Source organism: Mastigoproctus giganteus, chromosome 9 (assembly GCF_048544385.1).
Source record: "Mastigoproctus giganteus isolate SK-2022 chromosome 9, ASM4854438v1, whole genome shotgun sequence".
Taxonomy (NCBI): domain Eukaryota; kingdom Metazoa; phylum Arthropoda; class Arachnida; order Uropygi; family Thelyphonidae; genus Mastigoproctus; species Mastigoproctus giganteus.
Window position 1 is genome coordinate 114,732,403 of NC_143583.1, and position 26,202 is coordinate 114,758,604.

At 39.0% G+C, this 26,202-nt stretch overlaps 1 protein-coding gene across 1 annotated transcript in view; it reads left to right on the forward strand.

The window, feature by feature from the left end:
- Nucleotides 1-11,819: 11,819 nt before the first annotated feature.
- The window catches only part of LOC150080660 (m-AAA protease-interacting protein 1, mitochondrial-like), a 60,014-nt gene continuing 45,631 nt past the window's right edge, over nt 11,820-26,202 (forward strand). The window contains exons 1-2 of the mRNA XM_090380777.1: nt 11,820-12,382; nt 24,759-24,830. Coding sequence (XP_090236903.1) covers nt 11,885-12,382; nt 24,759-24,830 — 570 coding nt within the window. The 5' untranslated portion in view covers nt 11,820-11,884. The remainder of the gene's footprint in view (nt 12,383-24,758; nt 24,831-26,202) is intronic.

A 26,202-nucleotide genomic window follows, 5' to 3' on the forward strand; every position in this document is an offset into this window, starting at 1 on the left:
CACCTGATATACCTAATTGCCATAAATATCTTCCCAAATGGTAAAATACGTAATTAATGGAAATATGACAAATCATGCAAATGACAATCATGACAACCAAACGTACATTTTATTGCATTTTACGTGTACAAACTGAAATGACAAGTTAACGCAATAGTATTACGTACTGTAAATCAACAAAATAAGTCCTCAATATGTTTTTTGTTCCTCTTCGAGCTGCAATTAAGTCTTGCAACGATCTGGCATAGAATTAATCACCTTCTGGATATACGGTTGCCTAATTTCGTGGTACCACAACCTTACAATGCTCTCCTGCAGCTGAATCTTACTTGGCTTCTTCTGAGCAATTTTAGACGACATTATATACCAGCAATTTTCAATAGGGTTAAAATTTGACTGTTGCCTGGCCAGCCCGACACTGTGATGCCAGCATTTCTGAGGTATGACTGCACCTCAGTGGCATCCTGTGCATCCAGGTATCATCGTAAGGGAGGGCATGGCAACCAGGTCCAGATAACATCGTAAGGGGTGCGCAAGGCGACCAGAATTTTGAGTTTTTTTTTAGAACACCTCCTATGTTCTGTTTCTTTAATTTGAAAATTTTGGTTAAGGGGGTATATGCCCTCTCTGCCCATCCCTGAATACGCCCCTGCTGCACCTTAAGGGAGAAAAACGAGGGAAAACATTGATGTAAGTGTGTTTTAAGCCTTGTGAGACAAGAAAACAAACTCATAATTGAATCTAAATAGCATAAAACTTACCAATTTTGCTGTGTGGAAAGGTGTTGAGTCCTGTTGAAAAATGCAGTTTTGGATGTCTGTGTGGTGATCCCTAATAAACGGGTTTCAGGCACTCCTCCAAGATAGTAGTGTAGGTTTCTTCATTCATGTTCCATTAATAAACTTAATTCGCCCCACCCGTTAGCTTCTTATGCATCCTCAGACCATTTGACCGGCGGGGGACTTTACAGTCGGTTTTATGTAGTCAGGATGGTGTGCCTTCGATTTTCGTCTTCTGATATATCGTTTCCTATCCAAGCCATGCAGACCAATTCAAACATAATATAGTCTCCTGTCGATGTGGGCTACCAGAAGACTCTCCTTACCTACTTTTTGAATGCTCCATTTACGAGGACCAAAGATTGGCTCTTAAGGCAACAGTAACAAACTTATGTCCCGGATGTGAGAAGATACTCATTTCTGTCAACAACTTCCAGGCTTTTCAAACCTTCTGCAATGCTGCTTTTAATCGAAGGAAGTCTTTTAATGTTAATGCAAGCACTCAAACTGAAAACACTTCATAAATGAAAATACAACCTGTTGCCTCGTTTGTCGTCCTGATGGCGTAATATCCAAAATTTTGCTGGTTTTCAAGAACAGACGAAGATTTTAACAAATGCTGCATTTTCCTGGTTCATTCTTTATCAAGACTCTCCAGAACTCAGTCGTTCCTCTGCACAGTGATACCGTCATCAACCAGTGACTTCTGATACCACTCCAGATTAACAGAATTATATCTAGAACTTGTTCCTGCTGATCTTGTTTTTGAATGATTTTACTAATTCTGTTTGACAGTACACCTTTTCTCTTTGTGGACAACTTTGTGGATAAATATTTTATAATTTTTATTTTTTTAATTATTATTTATTTTTCTTTTGTTGTATTTTATTTTTCTTTTGTTGTATTTTATTTTTTTTATTTTTTACTTTATGCTATTCTCTTCTTTATTTCTTCGTCTTCTGCTGTCCTGTCTCCTGGGAATAACTGTGTGTGTGTGTGCTATTGCCGGCTTGCTGGCATGGGGTTCTTTTGAATGGCTCCAAACTTTCTTTGGACATTCAGTGCGTGGCTGTTGAGGTTGGCCATGTTACATGCGTAGTTGTGGCCTACCTCCCCGTGGACGGACGCTGGGCAGGCTTTCCAGGTGGTTGCCTGCCTGGTGACAAAACGGCCAGAAACAACTAAACAACACACACACACACTGCACGAACATAGCATTACACACATTTCTGGCCTGTTACAGTGCTCTGTAATCACAGTGTACAAAGGCGGAGTTAAACTTTCGTTCAAGTGCCGTCCTACATAAGATACTATACATGTCTACATCCAAGTTGAATTTCGTCTGCGCGGTAGCACAGTGGTATCGTCACTGTCCTCCCCACACCGGGTGGTAAAGGCCAGGGTTTGAATCCCGATGAAGCGAGGAACTTTAATGGGCTTTTTTCACTCCGTGGCTGAGTTAGTCGGTCTCATGCGTAGATAGCAAGGTTTTCCCCCAGAAACTGGGGTTTTTCGTCCAGACAAATTGACCACAGAACGCATGCAATTAACAAACATAGACACAGCGCAGCAGATGAATTTAATTATTTGGGTAGCCTAAATATAATAGTTTTTTTTTTTTTTTTTTTGCAGGTTTTGATTCGTCAGAAAAAATGATTGAGTCGCATTACTCTTTTGTCCATGAAAAATGCGTTTTAGTCTAAGCAAGTCGCTTCTTTCTGATTTGTTGGGTCAACAAAGATAAGCGTAAATAACGGCACCGAGGTTCCCCCATTTCCGCGTTGTATGCATTGTTAGTGAAACAAAGTACTCCGTGGAGGCCAGAGATTTAAAACGTATTATGGATATTGTTCTGTAGTGTAATATTGTGGTGCGTTGTATCTTCTGACCATTTAGCCGTTTGGCCCCTAACGGGACCAACCGTTGCCCACACTTTGCCACGAGGAGGCAGGTCAGTTACCCAGTAGATTGTATTTCCTACTCTGGCAGCCCCTGCCACCTAGTTTCTGAAGATTTTAGCGGCAAGGGCCTGTTCTTAAAAAAAATAAAGCCGTTTTTGGATAGTGCGTGCACTTGTTTCAACACCGGAGGTCATATCAAAGTCCAGTTTTAGATCAGGAGCGCTATAATGGCGATTATGAAGGCATAGCCGTTTCAAATGGCGATTATGAAGGCATAGCCGTTTCAAATATCAATCTTAGGAAGGCGTAGTCACTCTCTTGCGGCCTGATCCAGGTCTTCTCTTCACATCACCGGTTTCACGCTTTAATTCCGGCACCCGGGATACTGTTGACTGGTAGCAGCCTATTTTATCAGCGATAGCACGCGTATCAATCCCTTCCTGGGACAGAGCACAGCTACACTTTTTTTTTCTTGTGTCAACTAAACATATGGATCCATGCTTACACCTCCGCAAAACAGGATACTAATGAGCGTATATACCCTTCTAACGCCGTATTTATAGAAATGGCTGATGCAATACCTTGAAATTACTGTCTGATGCAATATAAGCGTTATCTGACGTAATACCTTTGCTTTCCGACAAACAAAATGACTGTAATCAAACAATATGGGGAGATTCCCTTGGATTGGAAAAGTGCAAATGTATCTCCCATACATAAGGGTGGCTATAAAAGTGAAGTTGGAAATTATCGACCTATCAGTCTGACTTCAGTAATAGGGAAATTCATGGAGGCAATGATCAAGGGTGGAATTCAGGATCATTTGGATCGAATTGAAATTCTCAAGCATACTCAGCATGGTTTTGTAAAGGGAAAATCATGTTTAACAAATCTGGTTCGCTATTTTGAGAGGGTCACTCACGAGCTGGATTTAGGGAATAATTTCGACATTGTTTATTTAGATTTCAGCAAAGCTTTTCACTCAGTCCCACATGAGCAGTTGCTTTATAAGCTGGAACAGGTTGGGATCACTGAGAATATCCTTAGATGGATAGAAGAATGGCTTCAGGGCAGGAGGCAGAGGGTTGTGATAAATGGCTATTCCTCAGATTGGGTTGATGTAAGAAGTGGGGTTCCCCAAGGATCAATATTAGGACCACTGTTGTTTTTAATTTTCATAAAGGACATTGATGAAGGGATAGAGGGCGTGATGTCTAAATTTGCAGATGATGTTAAAATTGGTAGAGTAGTTAATGATCACTGTCAAGTTGAGCTTCTTCAGAGAGACCTAGATAGACTTCAGGAATGGTCAGAAAAATGGCAGCTATGCTTTAATCCAACAAAGTGTAAGGTATTACACCTGGGAAACAGTAATCCCAAAATAACTTATTCGCTTGGCGGAGTTCAACTAAACCCAGTACTGGAGGAAACGGACTTGGGTGTTACGATACGGTCATACATGAAATTCTCTGAGCATTGTAAACAGGTTGCAAGGAAGGCCCATGGTGTCCTATCGATGATCTATCGAACTTTTGCAAGTAGAGATAGGGACGTGATAATCCCATTATATAAGGCTTTTGTTAGACCACACTTGGAATACTGTGTTCAAGTATGGAGACCGCACCTAAAGAAAGACATCGAGGAGCTTCTTGAAAGGGTGCAAAGACGGGTAACTTGCCTGGTGAGATCGGCAAAAGGGCGTCCTTATGAAGAAAGACTTCGAATATGTGGGTTGCAGAGTTTGGAAACTAGACACCTTAGAGGAGATTTGATTGAGGTGTTTAAGACTCAGTAAAATGAATGAGGATGAAATTTTCAAGATTATAAATAAAGCTAGAACTAGGGGACATAAATTCAAGTTACGGGGGAAATGTTTAGATTGGACTGCAGGAAGATTTATTTTAGCCAGCGAGTTATAAATTACTGGAATAAATTGCCTTATTCCAGATTATAATAAATATAATAAATTGCCTTATTATAAATTGCCTGGAATAAATTGGGTGGTAGAGGCTGACAGTTTGGGGGCATTCAAAGGTCATCTGGATAGTACCTTCGGATAAGGGAAGCGCATAGGATAATAGGTTTAATTTCCTTTTTTTTTTATTAATTATTATTATTTATTTATTATTTATTTTTTGTTTTTATCATTGTTTTGTTCGGATATTTTTTTGGCTGGTGCAGCATAAGCCATAGGCTTTCTTGCACCATGCGGCCATTACTAATACTAATACTAATACGTTTCACACAAACGTTACTTTTTTTTTCAGGTGAATGCAGTTTTTTTGTCCGCCACTGTATATCAACCAGGGGACCTTTTCGCCTTTCGCTTATTTTCAATTTCGGGATTATCTTATTTCGCCATACAACAATAATCGGCTAATATGGAGGCACTCCATTTGCTTTTGTATGTTCGTTCCATCACTGCGATGTCTTTATGGAAGCGCTCACCATGTTCGTCGCTGACAGCACACCACAGTTTGGCGGGAAGAAATCCAGGTGTGAGTGCAAGAAATACATCTTTAATGACAGGTTGCACCCCAGTTTTTCGTAAGAAGTAATGAGATCTTCCATAAGCTGCCTATAGTGCCGGCTTTAACATTTCCTAGAAACCAGTCGAAACATTTCGATAGGCTTTCCACGCTGAGTTCTCGCTATTACTAAAGACATATTCGAACTGTTCGTCTTGAAAAGTTGCCTTGTTTGTGGACCAATGAAAACGTGTGCCTTAATTTTCTCTGTACTAAGTTTTGGGAATTTCTCTTGCATACGAATGCAGGGCCGATCACTTCTAAAGCCTTCACGATATTTTTCATGATCACCAGTTTGATGTCGAGTGGTAGAAGCAAAACTTTATTTGGATCTACCAGAGGTTCAAATGGTATCCAGGTGTTAATGATTTTCGTTGAGGCCAACTCCTCTTCTCTTAGTGCATATCCTTGGCACGACTATCCAACTTTCAGAGAAAGCAACAATTCTTAGTGTAACCCTTTTGCCATCCTAATAAAATATCGATTACCTTTAAATCACCACATATCTGCCACTCATACTGCTGATAGTGCACACCTAAGAGGATGTTTGGATATGTTTCTTTTTTGTCGTTTTACTCAAGACATATTGAAGGCAGTATATTTCCATTGTGTAATAACACATCCTTAAGGCTAACCTTAGAAGCACCTATAAATAGTCTCCATTCTTCGGGAACGTGCCTCATGTTCACTGCTGCCATTAGACCATCAACATCTTTACCAACAGTGAGTTCACTTTCTGTCTGATAGAATTTATCATAGTCTTTATTTCGAGTACGAAATGTTGTCACTTTCACAAAATGATCTAGATTCTAGAAGATTCTACTGTTGTACCTGAGGCTAAAAGCTCTAGTTGATGTTCATCAGTGTGTATACAGAAAAAAGGTCGGGTGGTTCAGGAATAGTCAGTACTTCACTGCGAGACACGGACGAATTGCAGATGGTATATTTGGATACGTCACTGTCCACTTTTTCTTCGTTGCCATCCTTTTTCTAATAGGAGACAGCATACAGAAGTAACCATCTATGACGTGAATTGGCTCCCTCCATATCATGGGCACTGCGAAAAGCATAAAACATCCCTTTCGATTCACCCACCCATTGAGTTTTGATCAATAGACAGTGAAGCATTTATGTGGAGCCCAGTTCTTGTCCTGGTCGCGTAATTTACACCAAAGTACAAAAAATAGGACTTTTTATAGCTCGAGTTAATGGATGCTTTCTTGAAGCTAAGGTGACCTCTCCCCTGGGGGCTCACATCTGGTATGGGCTTAGCACACCCAGGGTCTGTGCTGGATATCATCATTCTTCTCTTTCTTGGTGATTCCCTTCTACTTTTCTCTCTCTCTCTCTCTCTCTCTCTCTCTCTCTCTCTCTCTCTCTCTCTGTCTCTCTCAGGGTAACTAGGGACATTTTTTTTTTTTTTTTTTTTTTTGGCTAGTACAGCATAAGCCTCAGGCTTGCTTCCGCCATATAGATGATAATAACAATAATAATTTTAATAATAATAATAAATGGGGCGCGATGGCTGAGTGGTTAAGACACTGGACTACCAGCCTGATAGACTTGGGCTTGAAAAAATCAAACAGGATGTTAGCGATCAACTACAAAACACAAAGAATATGGTCAATATGGAACCAGAGGAGGAACATGATACCATGAACAAGAGGAGGAACAGCAAGAAGAAATACAACCCAGAGTAGCTGAAGTGGAAAGAGACGAAGTCATGACAACCAGAACAGAAGATGAGTGGAAGAAGGCCCTCACAGAATTCGAAGGAATGGACCCCACAAAAACCCATATGATGCCTAAGCAGAGGCCAAATAAAATCTTGTGGAGAGTAACAGACCACCTGAAATTATCTTTTTGTAAATAATTGTTCAATTTTCCCGGAAGTTTGGGAAACTGTAAGCCCCTGGCTTTATGACCGTGAAGGGTAATAAAGATTATCTCTCTCTCTCTCCTCTCTCTCTGAATCGGCACATAATGCCACATAACCTTGACAACAATGATGCAACGCTGGAAGCTATCCGCACAGCCGTATACTGTGTGGATAGTAGCAGCTACTAGAATTAATGGAAAAGAAACGAGAGACCAGCAGCAGAAGAACCGAAAACACAAGGAATCGCCAGCTTGAGAAAGAAGACTTCAGCAGGAGATAGAAGAATTAAGAGTCAAGATAGGCCAGTTGACCCAGTACCAACTGGGTAATAGAAGTAAGAAATTGATTGGAAAGGTGAAGAGCATCCTCAAGAGAGACAGCGTCCACAGCAAACATGAGACCAGAAATCAGAGAATAGGAGAATACTTGGCCACACTGAAGCAGAACCTCCTCGCACTCAGCAAGAGACTACGCAGATACAAAGAGAGGAAAATAAACAACCAAATCTTCGATGAGGACCAATGAGCCTTCTACGGGAAACTGGGTGAAGATGAGAAAGCAGGAAACGGACAACCCGAGAAGAAGACGATCGAGGAGCTCTGGGGAAATATCTGGAGCAGTGAAGTAAGACTAATAGCAGAGCACCCTGGATAGAAGTAGAACGGAAGAAAACCAAGGACATACAAGAGATGAGAGAGTGGGAGATTTGAGAAGAAGAAGAAGAAGAAGTAAAAAAAAAAGTCGATCAGGAACACCCACTACTGGCAAACCCTAGGAATTGATAACATCCACAACTACTGGTACAAGAAGCTCACCTGCACACACAAGCACCTAGCACAGCAGTTCACTTGAAAGATAAGGCACCCGGAGACATTCCCGAAGTTTCTCACCGAAGGAGTCACATATCTGAAGCCTAAAGACGAAGATACATGAAACCTGGGGAAATACAGGCCAATCTCCTGCCTCCCAACGATGTACAAGTTCCTGACCGGCTGCATAACCAAGAAGATATCAGAACATAATGGCCGAAGAGCAGAAAGGATGCAAGCGGAGAAGCAAAGGATGCAAGGAGCAATTAACCATAGATGCCGCAGTTATGGAGCAAGCCAACAAGAAGCACCGCAACGTATACACGGCCTACAGCGATTACGGCAAGGCCTTCGACTCCGTACCTCATAGGAAAAGAAACCCTAAAAGAGACCCTAAAGATCTACAAGGTCAATCCAATAGTAACAAATTTCTGAGGAGCAACAATGGCGAAATGAAGTACCACCATTAAGATCAAGAACATCAGAACCAGGCCAATCCCCATTAGAAGAGGAATTTTTCAGGGAGATGCTCTGAGCCCACTGTGGCTCTGTCTAGCACTCAACCCGCTATCCACCATGCTTAACGGCAGCAAGTATGGATATAACTTCAAAGAAGGAAGAAAGAACCTGTACACCCTCACCCACCTTATGCACATGGACGACATCAAGCTCTATGGGTAAACCGAGAAGCAACTCCAGCAACTACTCCGGATCACTGAAGAATTCAGCAAGGACATCAGGATAGAATTTGGTCTAGACAAATGCAAGACCCACACACTGCACCAGGGAAAATTAGTTGGCCGAAACTACCAGCTGCTGACTGGTAAAGAGATCGAAGCTATGACAGAAGGAGAGACATATCTAGGGATGATGCAGGCTCAGCAGTTAGAGCACAAGGAAATTATGAAGTGCCTGAGCGAAAAATATCATCAGAGAAAGTGGCCTGATAGACTTGACAGAGCAACAAAAAACAGCGATAGTTAACCTGAAGGATTATTTCGAGAACAACACAGCACCACTCCACCAGGCCATAAGGAAGATAGCTAAGTGGTATACCCACTCAACCTAAGCGAGGAACCCCTACCAACCCAGACGGCACAAGAAACGAAGTTAGAAAGATGGGCAACGAAGACACTCCATGGCAGACACTACAATGACCTCTATCAAGATCATATCGATAACATTGCTTCTAATGCATGGCTCACAAGCGGGACGCTCTGCCCCGGGACTGAAGGATTCATGCTGGCCATCCGAGACCACGTAATTAACACCAGAAGCTATAGAAAATACATCGCAAAGGAGCCCGGAATATCAGATGACACATGTCGACGATTCCACCTGGGTTCAGAAACGAACCAACATATCACCGCGGGGTGCAAGGTGATCACCCAGACTGAATACATAGACACGACCAGGTAGCTAGGGTAATACACCAGAAGCTAGCGAGGAAATACCAGTTGACCAAAGAAAGTGTACCATACTACAAGTACGAACTCCAGGCAGTACTAGAGACCCGAACCCACAAGCTGTACTGGGACCGCACCATAATGACGGATAAGACCATCTCGCACAACAGACCGGACATAAATCTTGTGGACAAGATGATGAATACCTACCTCATTGACATAGCGGTGCCCAACACTAGCAATGTCCAGAAAATCCATCAGGAAAAAATTAGGAAGTACACGAACCTGAGACATGAGGTCAAGGAGATGTGGCATATGCAAGAAGTATCGACCATCCCGATCATCGTGTCAACCTGCGGTATGGTACCAAAGATGCTACATAGCAGCCTAGCGGCAATAGGTCTCCCAGAGAACACCTACAAGGAACTCCAGAAAGTCGCAATCCTGAATTTTCCCAGACATTACAACCATCCTGTGTATTTGGTAGCAGTACCCGTCACGGAGTTGAATCCCCCAATCAGGGAGAAATAATAATATAAGAGCAACAACAATAATAATAATAATAACAGAAGTCATCCGGACTATTCACACAATTACAGGGCAAATTAATGTTATACGACACAAATACTGCTCAAAAAGTAAGAAACTACGAAAATCACCCAGACCCAGTAACTGAGAAAATCACGAACACTGAGAGGTATTCGAGGATTACTACAACAGAGTTGAAGACGCATTTGAGGCGACAACAACTTATCACGTGATAAGAGCGTGGTGATACTGAAACTGCAGGTTTGCAATGAGTTTTGCCGAGAGCCGTAGTTGATAGTGTAGAGTAACTCGCTGTTTGCGCGGGTACCACAAGGGTATCATCACCTTCCTTCCCACACCGGGTGGACAAGGCCCAGGTTCGAATCCCGTCGATGACGGGAGGAACTTTAATGGGCTTTTTTCACTCCGTGACTGAGTTAGTCGGTATGAGGCGTAGATACCAAGGTTTTTTCGTCCAGCAAAACAGGCAAATCGACCAGAGGACAAACGCAATTGACAGACAAAATACATATACAGGGTGTTTCAGTTAAACGTTTCAGAACTTCTAAGAGGGGTAGGGTACATCCTGACAACTCGAAATCATATAGCAATGTGGGGTCGGAAATGCTTTCCTGAAGCGGTGTTGTACACAGAAGCACCATAAAGAAAAGAGACCGTAAGTGAGAAATCGTTTTAATAATACATGAAAAGAAGCAAAAGGTACATAGATTAAAGTAAGTGTTCGAAGTTTCTTCCACGGGCTACAATGCACGCCTCACATCTCCGACGCATGGACATCCGAACATTCTGGAATACTCCAGGCGAATTTCGAATTTCTTCGGCAGCTACTGCGATTCTTGCAACCAGCTCCTCAGCATTGTCAACAGGGGTGTCATAAACTAGCGATTTCATATGACCCCAGAAATAAAAATCAAGACATGATAGGTAGGGTGACCGAGCAGGCCAACGCACTGGACCACCACGTCCGATCCACTGTTGACCAAATGTGACATCCAGGTAGTTACGAACATCTCCGCTATAATGGGCAGGGGCTCCATCGTGTTGGAACCACATTGTCTGTTGCGTCGATGCAGAAATCTGTTCATCTCTCAAAAGTTGTGGCAATACTTGCTGCAGAAAGATCAAGTAGATAGGTCCGGTTAGACGACACGGTAACAGGTAAGGTCCGATGAGGTGATCTCCCATAATACCGGCCCATACATTGACCGAAAATCGAATCTGTGCTGCACGACGTCGTATTGCATGCGGGTTCTCGACCGCCCAGATATGGTCGTTATGCGTGTTGAAAATTACTTCCCTTGTGAAGGAATTTTCACGGTCATATGAAATCGCTAGTTTATGACACCCCTGTTGACAATGCTGAGGAGCTGGTTGCAAGAATCGCAGTAGCTGCCGAAGAAATTCGAAATTCGCCTGGAGTATTCCAGAATGTTCGGATGTCCATGCGTCGGAGATGTGAGGCGTGCATTGTAGCCCGTGGAAGAAATTTCGTACACTTACTTTAATCCATGTACCTTTTGCTTCTTTTCATGTATTATTAAAACGATTTCTCACTTACGGTCTCTTTTCTTTATGGTGCTTCTGTGTACAAGACCGCTTCAGGAAAGCATTTCCGACCCCACATTGCTATATGATTTCGAGTTGTCAGGATGTACCCTACCCCTCTTAGAAGTTCTGAAACGTTTAACTGAAACACCCTGTATAATGTAAAATGTATGTGTATGGGTATATGTAATCAATTACGGGTGACCCTAATATAATAATTTGTTTTTTTAAAGTAACTAGCTAATATGAGACCCGAACTGTAATTCGAAAACAAGAGTTATTCGACAAATTTTAATGTGATTTTCGTATTCAACAGCATATTTCATGATTGGGTATTTTCGTTTTCTTACATTTCAAGTGTTGACCAGTGTTTTTACAGCTATGGTACTGTATGGATTTATCACAGGTCCTAAATGTGTCTGTAGCAGTGCCAAAATCACAAGCTGTGATTTCGTGACTTGTCTCATAAGTTTGGTTTTGTACCGAGAATGATGTGTGGGGTAATGCGGTCAGTGGTATTTATTTCTGGAGTTGATAATGGCAGGTCGATTTTTAAAGGTTTCCGTTCAGGTTGCAAGATGTTTGTAAAGTGGTTTCAGTGTAAATATGGAAGGTTCTGGCCTGTTCGATATTTTAGTGTATCGCATTTATCAAATTTTTCAAGGGAAATTTTATTTTCGGGTCTTGCTTATAGGAGAGGCATATGCAAACAAAATAATGTGAATTATTATACACAGTACAGAATTAATAAGAAAACAAATAAACACCACGGAAGTTTACTGATGAACAAATTCAGCCGACGAAATTCGAGTTCTGAAAGTAATGACACCCCAAGAAATAGGCATCCGCTGCTAATGGATTTTGCTCCTGTGGTTTGGCCGGATTTATTTAAGACTGTTAAAAATTGGATTCTTGCAAAGTTAATTATTAGGCCACATTTTGATAGCTATTTCACTATTCAGGAATTCATGCATGGCGCAAAGCAGGTGAGATTAAAATATGCTTACACCACAATGGTAGTATTAGTATTGGCAAATAATGAAAGAGGGCAACGCTATACAGCATCAGCCAAAAAAAAAAAAAAAAAAAATCTAATTTCACCTATCCACTTCCCTCTAATAGTTTGGCTAGTTTTTCCTTGAATTTAATCAAACTATCCAGTTTTACAAAGGGTGGAAGCTTGTTCCAGCAATCAACTACCCACCCGTTAGCTGAAGGCACACTTCCACACGCTTATTCTGCAACCATCCTCAATTTAAATTTATGCCTCTTCATGTGCATAGTCTGAGCAAGGGGAAGGATCCCATTAGCATTGAGTTTGCTTAATCCATTCAAAATCTTAAACACAGATCACCTCAGAGGTGCCTAATCTCCAGGTGCTGCAATGTGCAGAGCCTTATACAATTGGACAATCACCTACTTATCCCAGCTAGCAAAATTCCTGTATACTGTTGACAACGCCACATGAGATGTTCTGGCAGCTTGTCTTCGCTGATTAAAGAACTTCATACCTGACTACACAATTACCTGAAATCTTTTCATTTTCTGCTACCCTGAGTGTAGTACCCCCACAATCGGTATGTTACTCTGAGATTACTGCTACCCATATGCACTATTTTGCATTTGTCAATGTTAAACTTTGATTGTCATCTCTCAGCCCATCTATTTAATTTTCTAAATCATGTTGCAGCATCTTACCTTCATTACTGTCATTAACCAACATACCAACCTTTGTATCATTTGCAAACTTAGACATTAGCCTGATATACCTTCATCAATATCATTAATAAATACAGAAAGCAACAATGGGTCCATCACTGAACCCTGTGGAACTACACCAATAACATTAGTCCATGAACATTAGTATCCACTGTCTTCTCTCATCAACCATCCCTTTATCCATTGCAGTAATGTGCACTTAATTCCCCACTGCTTCAATTTGCACAGCATTCGTTTATGTGCAACAATATCAAAAGCTTTCCAGAAATCCAAGTATATGATATCAAGATTATTTTTTTGCATCCAGTTCCTTTGTCACTGCATCATAGTATCCAATCAGATTGGTCAGACAAGATTGCCCCTTAACAAATACATGCTGTAACTGCAGTATATTTGCATTCCAGTCTAGATTGACCTTCATCACTTCTTTAACTATTGACTCTTATTTTCCTTGTAATAGAAGTTAAGCTAACAATAATTACTCCTATGGATTATGGGACCTCCCATGAATCCATAGATGCTCCCTAATTATGGCTAAGGGTTTACTTAACTTCTTTGCTGTGTTTCCTAATATAACTGGATAGATTCCATCCATCCCAGATGTGTTTTTTATATTTAATTTCAATAAGTTCTCCACTTTTGTCTCAGTTATTACAAAATCATTTAGCTCCCTGTTAGAGTTTGGCATCCACTTCCCTAAAGAATTTCTCATATGTGAATGTAGATGCAAAATGCCTGTTCAGTTTGTTAGCAACCTGAGCAGGATCATCAACAGTTAAACTATTGATATCAAGTGGACCAATGTGATTCTTCCCCTTCCTTCTTGTGCTTACATAAGTAAAGAAGTTTATGCTGTATTTCTTGTCATATTTTTGCCATAGACTTCTTGTAATCTACCTTGGCCTGCCTAACTTCCTTTTTCACTTGATTACAGACTAGTTTATATCTACCATAGGTTTTTGTATCATTTGATAATATAAATGCATACCATGCATTTTTCTACTCAGCCACGTCTCATCAGTTCATTTGACATCCATTTAGGTCTAAGCTTGAAATGTTATTTCTTAGTTAGTAAGAAAAGCCTAGTAGCTTCTATGATTATTTCTCTGAATGTTTCCCATTTAGCATTTTCTGCTAAATGGGAAACAAAATTCTGTATAGAATTTAAAAACTCAGACCTCTGTATTCACCCTTATGGAAACAAAAGTTTTTCCCTTGACAGTAGTCATGTCTTTAAGTAAGTAAATCAATCATCACACTGTGATCACTGCCACCCAGAGAAGTCTTTTACCCATTCTTAATGCATTCTTTGCTGCTGAAATCAGCAAAAAATATTGGTTTCTGTTATTTCTTCAATAACATGGTGCTGTAGAAAACAGTCATCCAGTGAATTCAGTCTTGCTAGTGTGCGAATGACCAACTCACAAATTCCAATCAATATCTGGGAAGTTAAAATCCCCCATTATAAGACAATCTGATCTAGGCCCGCCCCCCCATTTCTTTGTATAGTGTTTGTTATACCCATCACCGTCAGGAATCATAAGTTTGGCGCATTATAGCCATAGAAGCTGATGCGCCAGTAAAATATCCAATCCAACCATCGTCAGGCCTATAACAAACTCCTACTGTCATTGTTTTTTCACTAAACCGACTCAATATTGCACATTCTACCCATGTTGACTGGATGCACTGCCTTAGATTTAATATGCTTCTTAACTAAGTGCATGACTCCCCCCCCCCCTTCAGATTCTAGAAACAACATCAAAATTGAATATGGGGGGAGGTACACATTGTACCCTCTCCCATATTCAAATTCTACTACCCCAAAGAAATGGTGTCTGAGTGACACCATTTCTTTGATATCCCCACAATGTAGTACAAGTAGTATTAGTAGAGGCATGTGATGCAAGAAAGCAAGCTTATGTAGCATCAGCCAAAAAAAAAAAAAAGAAAAAACCATTTCACACATCCATTCCCTCTAAAAGTTTGTCCAGTTTCTCCTTGAATTTGAATGGAATCTATCCAGTTATATTCAAGGAGGCAGTGAGGGAAGTTAGCAAACCCTTAGCCATAATTATGAGAGCATCCTTAGATTCAGGGAAGGTCCTCATGGACTGTAGATGCGCAAATGTATCCCCAATTCACAAAGAGTGACACAAATAATTATAGACTTGTTAGTTTAACTTCTATTCTGGGGAAAATAATAGAGTCACTGGTTAAAGAGGTGATACAGGATCACCTAGACAAGACTGCAGAAATAGTTCAGACACAGCATGGGTTAGTTAAGGGGAAGTCTTGTCTGATCAAGTCTTGAAATAGTTCAGACACAGCATGGGTTAGTTAAGGGGAAGTCTTGTCTGATCGATTTGATTGGATACAACGATGTAGTCAGAAAGGAACTGGATGTAAAAAATAATTTTGATATCATGTATTTGGATTTCAGGAAAGTTTTTAATACTGTTGCACATGGAAGACTGCTGTACTGGAGTGGTATGGCATTAAGGGCAAGTTGCTGCAATGGATAAAGTGGTGGTTGAGTGGGAGATGGTAGAGAGTGGTAATAAATGGACACTGCTCTATGTGGACTAATATCCACAAGTGGAGTCCCCCAAGGTTTGGTGCTGGGCCCATTGTTGTTTTGTGTATTTATCAATGATATCGATGAAGGTATATCAGGCTTAATGTCCAAGTTTGCAGATGATACAAAGGTTGGCAGGGTTGTTAATGATACTAAAGACAGTATGCTACTGCAACAGGATCTAGAAAAGTTAGGCAGATGGGCCGAGAAGTGGCAGCTGAAGTTTAACATTGACAAATGCAAAGTGCTGCATATGGGTAGTAGTAATGTAAGCGAAACATACCAACTGTATGATACTACACTTAGGGTGGTGGAGAATGAAAAATACCTGGAGGTAATTGTGCAGTCAGGTATGAAGTTCTCTGGGCAGTGCAGATGGACTGCCAGAGCAGTTCATGAAGTTTTGCCAATGATATATAGGAATTTTGCTAGCAGAGATAAGGAGGTGTTTATCCCTTTGTATAAGGCAATGGTCAGGCCACACCTTGAGTCTAGGTCTGGAGGCCTCATTTTAGGAAGGATGTAGAGTTGCTAGAACGAGTACAGAGGAGGACAACAAGATTGGTGAAAGGAACAAATGGGTGCACTTACAAAGAAAAGTTTAAGTTCTGCAAGTTGCAGCATCTGGAGACTAGGCACCTGTGAGGTGAGCTGATTGAGGTGTATAAGGCCTTGAATGGGTTGAGCAAGCTGAATGCTGATGGGATTCTTCCTCTTGCTCAGATTAAGAACCTGAGGGGGGCATAGATTCAAATTGGGGAAAGAGTTGTAGAAGATGTGTGGAAGTTTGCCTTTAGCCAGCGGGTAGTTGATTGCTGGAACAGACTTCCATCTGTTGTTGTGGAAGTTGATAGCTTAAATAAATTTAAGGCTGAACTAGACAAACATTTGGAGTGACTGGATGGGCAAAATGGGAAGTTTTTTTTTTTTTTTTTTTTTGTCTGATGCTGTATAAGCTTGCTTTCTTGCAGCATATGCCTCAACTAATGCTAATTTATTTAAGCTGTCAAAAAATATCATCATTCTTCTCTTTCTTGGTGATTCCCTTCTACTTCTCTCTCTCTCTCAGGGTAACTCAGAAATTTTTTTTTCTTGGCTGGTGCAGCATAAGCCTCAGGCTTCCTTGCACTATATGGCTAATAATAATAATAATAATAATAATAAACTTCCACAACAACAGATGGAAGTTTGTTGCAGCAATCAACTTGCAAGTAATTCATTGAGGACAAAGCCTACAGAAGAATCATCATCAGGGAGTTGCTCTTGTCTTCAGCCGAGTGACTGTCATTGTTTTTCCTTGATCAGTTTATTGCTATTGTGAAAAAAAAAAAAAAATGTTTTCATGTGTTTACAATTTGTTTTTTGTTTTTTCCTGTTTTAGTTCCTTTCTATGTTAACCCCTAGCATTTTTGCTGTTATAGGCATTTTATTAGGCATGCATGTAAAATTTCATTTATTTTCACCAATTGCAATAAAGATATTATAAACTTCCAGCTAGCTAAAGGCAAATTTCTGCACATCTATTCTGCAACTGTCTTTCCTCAATTTGAATTTATGCCCCCTCAGGTTCATAATCTGAGCAAAGAAAGAATCCCATCAGAATTGAACCTGTTCAACCCATTCAAGGCCTTTATACACCTCAATCAGATTACCTCGCAGGTATCTGGTCTCCAGACACTGCAATTTGCAGAACTTAAGCCTTTCTTGGTAAGAGGACTCCTTCATTCCCCTCACCAATCTTGTTGCCCTTCTCTGTACTTGCTCAATCAACTCTACATCCTTCCTAAAATGAGGCCTCCAGACCTATATGCAGTATTCAAGGCATGGCCTGACCATTGCATTATACAAAGGGATAATCACCTCCTTTTCCCTACTAGCAAAATTATTGTATTTCATTGCCAATACCCTATGATCTGCTGTGGCAGCCTGTCTGCATTGCTCAGAATACTTCATATCTGACTGCACAATTACCCCCAAATCTTTTTCATTTTCTACCACCCTAAGTGTAATACCACATAGTTGGTCCTTTTCTGTGGGGTTATTTCTACCCATATGCAGTTTCTTGCATTTGTCAATGTTAAATTTCAGTTGCCACTTCACAGCCCATATTCCCAAACTTTCTAGATTCTGTTGCAGTAGCACACTGCCATTAACAGCCCTGCCAACCTTTGTGTCTGCATACTTGGACATTAAGTATGATATACGTTCATCAATATCATTGATGAATATACAACACAACAGTGGGCCCAATACTGAACCCTGGGGGACTCCACTAATAACATTAGTCCACGAAGAGCAGTGTCCATTGATTACCACTCTCTGTCTTCTCCCGCTCAACCGTTCTTTTATCCATTGTAGCAACTTACCCTTAATACCATACTGCTCCAATTTTTACAATAGTCTTCCATGTGCAACGGTATCAAAAGTTTTCCCAGAAATCCAAGTATATGATATCAAAATTATTTTTTGAATCTAGTTGCTTTAACCACATCATAATATCCAATCAAATTTGTCAGACAAGAGTTTCCTTCAACAAACCCATGCTGTGTCTGAATTATTACTGCATTGTCTAGATTTGACACGGCATTTGATGATTTCATTAGTATTTTAAATTCATCAAATTTTTTACTGTGCTCCTAGCATTAGTGTACATGTTATATATGCTCCTGTTATTACTCTTTGTAACTGAAGAGGTATTTGCTTGTTTTGTGATGACCCACAGCAGGGCTTGAAATGTCCGAAAGTTTGCTTTCCAGGCTGCTGCCTGTTCCAATAGAAGCAGTGCAAGAATCACTTTGATGTCTGCCTGCAGCATTTTACTTTTTTCCCAGAAGACTGATTGATGAATAGAATACACCAAGTGTGCACCATTAGATTTTTTTTAATATATTTACTAGACAGTTAAAGAATAAATTTCCAAGAATAATACAAAATAGAAAAATTGTGCAGGATATCACATTTGAAGTTACATTAAAGTCATTTGAAAAAGCAGCATGTTCTCATTTAAAATGGTCATTACTAGTTTCCACGGCAAAGATAAAGTACAAAATTATGTTATATTGTTAAAGAAATGTTGAATGCCTGTAAAAAAAAAAAAAAAAAAAAAAAAAGGCTGTGGTATGTACATTCTGGCATTTGGCTTTTTTTTTTCCTCCATATAACTGATAGCATGCAGATCTAGTGATCTGTTATTGGGCCATCAGAGAAACTCTAGTTGTCAGTTATAAAAAGAAGAAATGAACAAAAATAATTTGTATTTAATTTATTATATTATTTAATTACGATAATTTTATTTCTATGTAATTTCTTTCTCTTGAAAATACTAGGCGATGTAAATTTTTAAGCTCAGATTAAATTCAGCATATTCAGATTTACTACATTACTTATTTCTTCAAAGGAGAGAAAAAAAAATGTTTTGTTTAGTGTTACTATTAATTTATAAGAAATGTTCTTACAAAAAGACAACTCTGCATTATCCTGGAGTGAGGTGCACTGGATCGTTAAGATCCCATATGACTTCAGCAATGTAACTATGCTCTTCGTCTACTTGTTCCACTGAGTGGAAACTCTTAATACCTTTCAACAAAAGTGTTTTCCTTTAATTTCTCTATTTGAAGTTATAGAAATCTTAGTAGTTATGCAAAGGGGAAAAATATAGGGTCAAGTAAACTTATTCTTGATAATTATATGCATGTGTTGAAAAACAAGAATTTAAAATTAGTAGCATCTCTCATTTAGAATTAATTATCGAAACATGCTGGCTTTATGGCAGTGCTATCCAATTGTTACACGCATTGCAACAATTTTAAAGCAGTTATTAATCAGTCCAAACTAGATTTCGAGCAGGCTAAGAGTAGAAAACTTGCTTCTTGTCCAAATGGTAGCCGAGCATTCTGGTGTCTTGCCAAAGCTATTGGCCCCGACTTTTGCCCAACTCTGTTCCCACCTCTCTCAAAACCAGATGGTTCTATTGCCATTTCAGCCAAAGATAAAGTTGACCTGCTAGCATCCTATTTTTCTATCAACTCATATATTGGTGATCTTGGTAAACAACCTCACACCATTCCTAAGTATATTCCATTCATGCCTCCTTTTGTTTTCCATCAAAAGGATGTTAGAAGGATTTTGATCAATCTTGATGCTAAGAAAGTTCCAGCTCCTGATGGTATTTCTCCACTTGTTTTCAAAAGCTGTGCACCTGAACTTACTCCTGTCTCCTTTTTTCACTTTCTTATTCCAAAGGTGATTTTCCTCCTTAGAAATTTGCTTATATCCAGCCAGTTCCTAAAAAGAGTGAAAAATCCCTCATATCAAATTGTTGTCCCAATTCACTCACTTCTATTCCTAAAGTAATAGAGAAATCAATTAACTACAAACTATCTAGAAACCTTCAATCTGATCAATGATAGCTAGTATGGATTCTGTCATTGTCGATCCAGTGGTGATATTCTGACTTATGTTATCCATCTGTGGACAAAATTTGATGGAAAAGTTTGGTGAAACTCAAGCAGTTGCTCTTGAACTGTCAGTTCAAAGGATTTTGATCATGTTTGGCATAGGGGCTCACATCTGGTGAGTATGGGCTTGGCACACTCAGGGTTCTGAGCTGGATATCATCATTCTTCTCTTTCTCTCACAGGGTAATTCAGAAATTTTTTTTTTCGGCTGGTGCAGCATAAGCCTCAGGCTTCCGTGCACCACATGGCTAATAATAATAATAATAATAATAAAGATCTTCTAAATAAGCTTCCATCTTATGATTTTGCATGATTTTTTGTAATTGGGTATCCAGTTTTCTCTATGGCTCACTGCTAGTGATGGTAGATGGCTCTGTCTTCTCCACTGGTGTTCCCCAAGGTTTAGTTCTTTTTCCCACTCTTTTCCTCGTGTATATTAATGACCATCTTCCATTGACCAAAAATCCTATCCATAGTTTTGCTGAATGATAGCACATTGCATTCCACCCTCCAGTTTGAGAAAGCTTGCCCTGCTCAAACAGGGTGCCTCTGTAGCCAGGTGGGAAGGAGCAGCAGTGCATAGCACACGCTTCTTGATTAGACCTGGGTTCGAGCCCGTCACCACCAAATACGGAGGATGCGGAAAGGTCAGGGAATGACCACCGCATATTCCCTGAGCAATATGGCCTTAGTTGTTAATGCTCCTAAAAACCAAAATAACTAACTAACTAACTGCTCAAACAGCTTCAAATTCTCGAATTTCCACTACCAATTCCTTAAATGCTGATCTCCAGGTAATTCTCCAGTGGGACAAAGGTAACAGGTGATTTCAATCTTTCTAAAACTCAGGCCTGTCTTATCTTGCAAAAAGGATTCTTCTGCTCCTGTGCTTATCTTTGATGACACTCCGATTTGTAGACAAAATCATCTATATTTCTATCGGGGGATCAATCTGATTTCTAATCTCTTGGCATAAGCACACAAATATTACAAATATTGCTTCCTCTGCATCTAAAAAACTGTTTTCTCTTTAGCTCTCAGTGTTACTTTTCTTCCAAACAGCTGTTCCCTCTGTACAAATTGCAAATCTGCCCTACTGTGGAATATTGTTCCGATATCTTGGGTGGTGTCCTCAAACCTCTCTTAGGCTTCTAGATTTCATTCAAAAGAGGACAGTTAGGTTAATTAATGACTCATCTCTAACAGTCTCTCTCAGTCTCATAGATGTTCTGTTTCTGCTGCGTGGCTTTTCTATAGATACTTTCATTGGCACTATTCTTCTAAATTGGCTTCTATAATTCCCACTCTCTCTTCCAAAGCAGTCTGAACATATGGTGCAACCAGGCAATATCCTTTTACTGTCCAACTTCAAATTAATAGAACCAACTTTTCTTTTTGGTCATTTATTCATTCAACTTCTGTTTTTTGGGACAACCTTCCTTCATATATATTTCCTGAAAATTACAATCTATAGAAGTTCAAGTCTAATGTCAAAAATTTCTTTTATCTTCACAACCTTCAACCCATGCACGGTACTAAGTACTATTGGTTCTAATACCTCGTATTTGGGATTTTCATTTAAAAAAAAAAAAAAATCCTCTAGCTTAATGTTATTGAAGAGTCTAGCTGGCATACAATTGTTGGAGCAAAGGTGTTTCAATTTATATTTTGCTTGCTAACATTGCTCTTAGCAAGTGAAATGTAAATCAATAACTCCCAAATATGGGAGATGATAAAAAATGTGTGTGTGTGTGTGTGTAGAGTGCTGCAGAGGTGGTTTTATATAGAAAAGAAATTAATTAAAAATAAATGTTTTTAATATAAACAAATGGATTTTTCACAGTTGTGTTCTTAATAGACCGAGAATAAAGGTGGCATCAAAAAGTGAATAGTTTGAATTATTTCATGCTGATTTTTAATATTATAAGTGTAATAGCTTTTTCTGAGTGCATGTGATCCTCCAAAAACATTGGCCTGGTTAAAAGTTTACCAATTCCAGTTTCTAAAGTGTTGAAAGGTATGTGGAAAAAGTAATTTGTGGAAAACTAATATGTGGAAAAAGTAATTTTCTAAAGTTGAAAAAAACAGAATTAAATAATCATTAAATAATATTTATTCTTCAAATGAATGAGGAAAATAATTTGTATATCTATATACAGGGTTGTTAAAATTAAAGTATCCCTATGTAGAGGGCTCTGGAGCAAGTTCTAAGGCTCATACTGAAGAGAAATTTGGACAACAGGAACAATAAAGAATGCACTTGCCATTTATTTGAAAAAAAAAATTAGTTACAAAATTTGTCACTGTATGACGCGTAACTATCTTGGTTATGATTGTGCAAATAACTTACGTTATTTGCATAATCGTAAGTTATTGCCACAGCGCCACTACTCAACTCTACTGTACTGTATAAAAGCAAAGCAGTCTCTTCAAAATTGTACAGTAGATGTTTGCCTGTACCACAGCAGCAATGCCAACAGCGTTGCAGTAAAAGGTGCTATTAGTAAAGCTGTACTATCAGAACAGCAACAATGCAGCTGTGGCTATCAGAGAATTCTGGCATCAGAAGCACATAAAGCTTCTGTGACCTATGACTGTTTGTGCTGTCTGCAAAATGATTGCGAAATTTGAAGCGACAAGACATCTTGGTGTTCAACCAGTAGAGGTCGAAAATGAGTAGACTCCGCTTGTATTGAAGATGTGGCTATGGCTGTCATAGATTTATCAAGTCAATCTCCATGTCGTAGCACAAGTGTGGCAACTGTTTCTTGTGAGGTGGACATGCTGTATTCCACTGTAAGGCTAGTAATGCATCAGGTGTTGCAGTTGTGGGCTTCATCACTTGGCCATGGAACATCCTTTGGAGTCATGAAGCCCACATCTGCTTAAATGGACAAGTGAATACACACAACTTACAAGATGCACATGCTACGCAGCTAAAGCATAGTGATGCAGTTTCACATACGCACTTCAGTTTCTGGCGTGAATGACGGTGGATATCACTTGGCCATGGAACATCCTTTGGAGTGATGGTGCTCACTTCTGCTTAAATGGACAAGTGAATACACAAAACTGTCATATTTGGGCAACAGAAAATCCTTGAGTTATCCAAGAGGTCCTGTTGCATTCTCCAAAAGTGACAGTGTAATGTGGATTTACGGCCACATTCATGATTGGGCCATATTTTTTTGAACAGGTAACACTGACTGGACCCTGCACCTGGACAGCAATATTATGTAATGTTGGCAAATTTTGCAATACCAGAGCTGCAACAACGTTGGCTACCTTCAGGATACCATATTCATGCAAGATGGTGTACCACCTCACATCCACCATTGTGTCCAAAGATTGCTAAGCCAACACTTTACAGATGAATGGGTCATCAGCTGTTGTTTCCAGACATCTTGGCCACCGTGATCACCAGACCTCACCCCATGTGACTTCTGATTGTGGGATTTTTGAAGAACTAGGTGTATCCGGAAGAATGTCAAACTCTGGCAGATTTGAAGGACAGCATTAGACGTCATGTGCTGGCTATTCCAGTTGACATGTTATATTGTAGAAAATGCTGTTCTTTGAATGGAAACTGTTGTTTACCAAAATGGGGGATACATTGAACAATTGTAGTGCTGTTCAAGTTCTTTGTATTGCCACAGCGCCATATAGTGACAAATTTTGTAACTAATTTTTTTTTCCAATAAATGGAGAGTGCATTCTTTATTGTACCTGTTGTCCAAATTTCTTTTCAGTATGAGCCTTAGAGCTCATTCCAGAGTCCTCTACATAGGGATACTTTAATTTTAACAACCGTGTATTATTTTTGTGTAATTTTTAAATATATATTTTTCACTTTTTTTTTTTTTTCATTGATGGTTGCACGAGAATTCACATGGTATAGTGGTAACAAATTTCCAAGTTCGTTTCTCAATCAATGTGTAGTGTGGCCACACATTGATTGTGGTGCCCACACATTGTGGTGCCCCTTCTCATTCTATCAGACCTCAAGATCTCTAGACCTAACCCCATTAGATTTTTGTGTATGGGGTTGGATGAGGAGTGAAGTGTACAGAAGAAAGGTGGACATAAGAGATGATCTGCTAGCTAGCATAATGGATGTTGTTGCCCATATAAAGAAACTTGAAGATACACTTAGACAAGCAACACTCCATGTTCTCATAAGAGTAGGAAAGTGCATTGAAGTTGAATGTGGCATTTTTGAAAATTTATTATAAACTCTTCCAAATTTGTCACTTTAAAAATAAATTATGCCTCTATCTCAGAAACCATTTGGGATAGGGCACATGTTTATAAGAACATTTTTGCTTAAAATAACCTATCCTTTCACCTCCTGGAATATTGACCTTTCCTCCTGGGACACCCTGTATATATATATAAATATATAAATAATATATAATATATTTTTTCATGTCTTGGAGGACTTTATTTTTTTTTTTTAATTTTCTTCTTCCTGCTGAAGAATTTGAAATGTTGCCTTTACAGCTAGATTCAGACTCTTACTGTGACTAGGAAACTGCAGTTTTAAACCATGTTACAATGATTATATGTCTGAGGTATTACTTATTTTATTTATTTATTTTTCTTATATAGGCATTAACATGTATTTCATCCAAACTTGCTCAAGGTGATCTGGATTCACTGAAAGGCCTAATAACACCAGAGGTATGCCGTTTTCAATATAAAATACATTTGTCATCATCAGTTTTGACAATTTTAGTGTAGTGTGTTTGATTAAGAATAGTAAAGTGTAATATTAGCTACTTCTGAAAGCAGAAATAAAATGTATCATTAAACTAGAAATATTTACACATACAAAAATGTTGCATCTTAAGGCAGCTCAGTAGACCATTCTCTGTTACTTTCTTTTGGATTCTTTTTCCTTCATAGTTTGATAAGACGTTCTATTGCATGAAGGTACATTGTCTGCTCATGAACTTAAACGTTTTGTGTTATTCATATTAGGAATAACATGATTCCTAAATCATGTTATTTCTAACATGATTTTTTGTTATCATTGAAAATTTATAAAATGGTACATTGTTTATAAACTGAAACTAAGTTTGCATGCATGCGTGTGCACACACACACACACACACACACACACACACACACACACACACACACACACACGTTTTTTTTCCAAATTATTATTTGAAGAATTCCTTTTGATAAATCAGTGTTGACAGATGTGAACAGCTGTATTGAACATTTTTTCCAAAATTGTAATTGAGATCTAGTAATCAAAATACATTTGTCATCATCAGTTTTGACAATTTTAGTGTAGTGTGTTTGATTAAGAATAGTAAAGTGTAATATTAGCTACTTCTGAAAGCAGAAATAAAATGTATCATTAAACTAGAAATATTTACACATACAAAAATGTTGCATCTTAAGGCAGCTCAGTAGACCATTCTCTGTTACTTTCTTTTGGATTCTTTTTCCTTCATAGTTTGATAAGACGTTCTATTGCATGAAGGTACATTGTCTGCTCATGAACTTAAACGTTTTGTGTTATTCATATTAGGAATAACATGATTCCTAAATCATGTTATTTCTAACATGATTTTTTGTTATCATTGAAAATTTATAAAATGGTACATTGTTTATAAACTGAAACTAAGTTTGCATGCATGCGTGTGCGCACGCACACACACACACACACACACACACACACACACACACACACACACACACACACACACACACACACACACACACACACGTTTTTTTTCCAAATTATTATTTGAAGAATTCCTTTTGATAAATCAGTGTTGACAGATGTGAACAGCTGTATTGAACATTTTTTCCAAAATTGTAATTGAGATCTAGTAATCAAAATAATAATTGTACAAGGCTCTCTTAAGAAATTATTTATCCCTGGAATATCTCCAGATTTTAGAATGTATTCCTAGAAAGGTGACTCAGAAGAACTGTAATTACATTATAGAGACTTACTCAAAAGTAAAACTATGTAATTACCCTAAAGAATTGCAAGCTTACCCTAAAGAATTGCTCTTTCTTTGTTAATATTTTG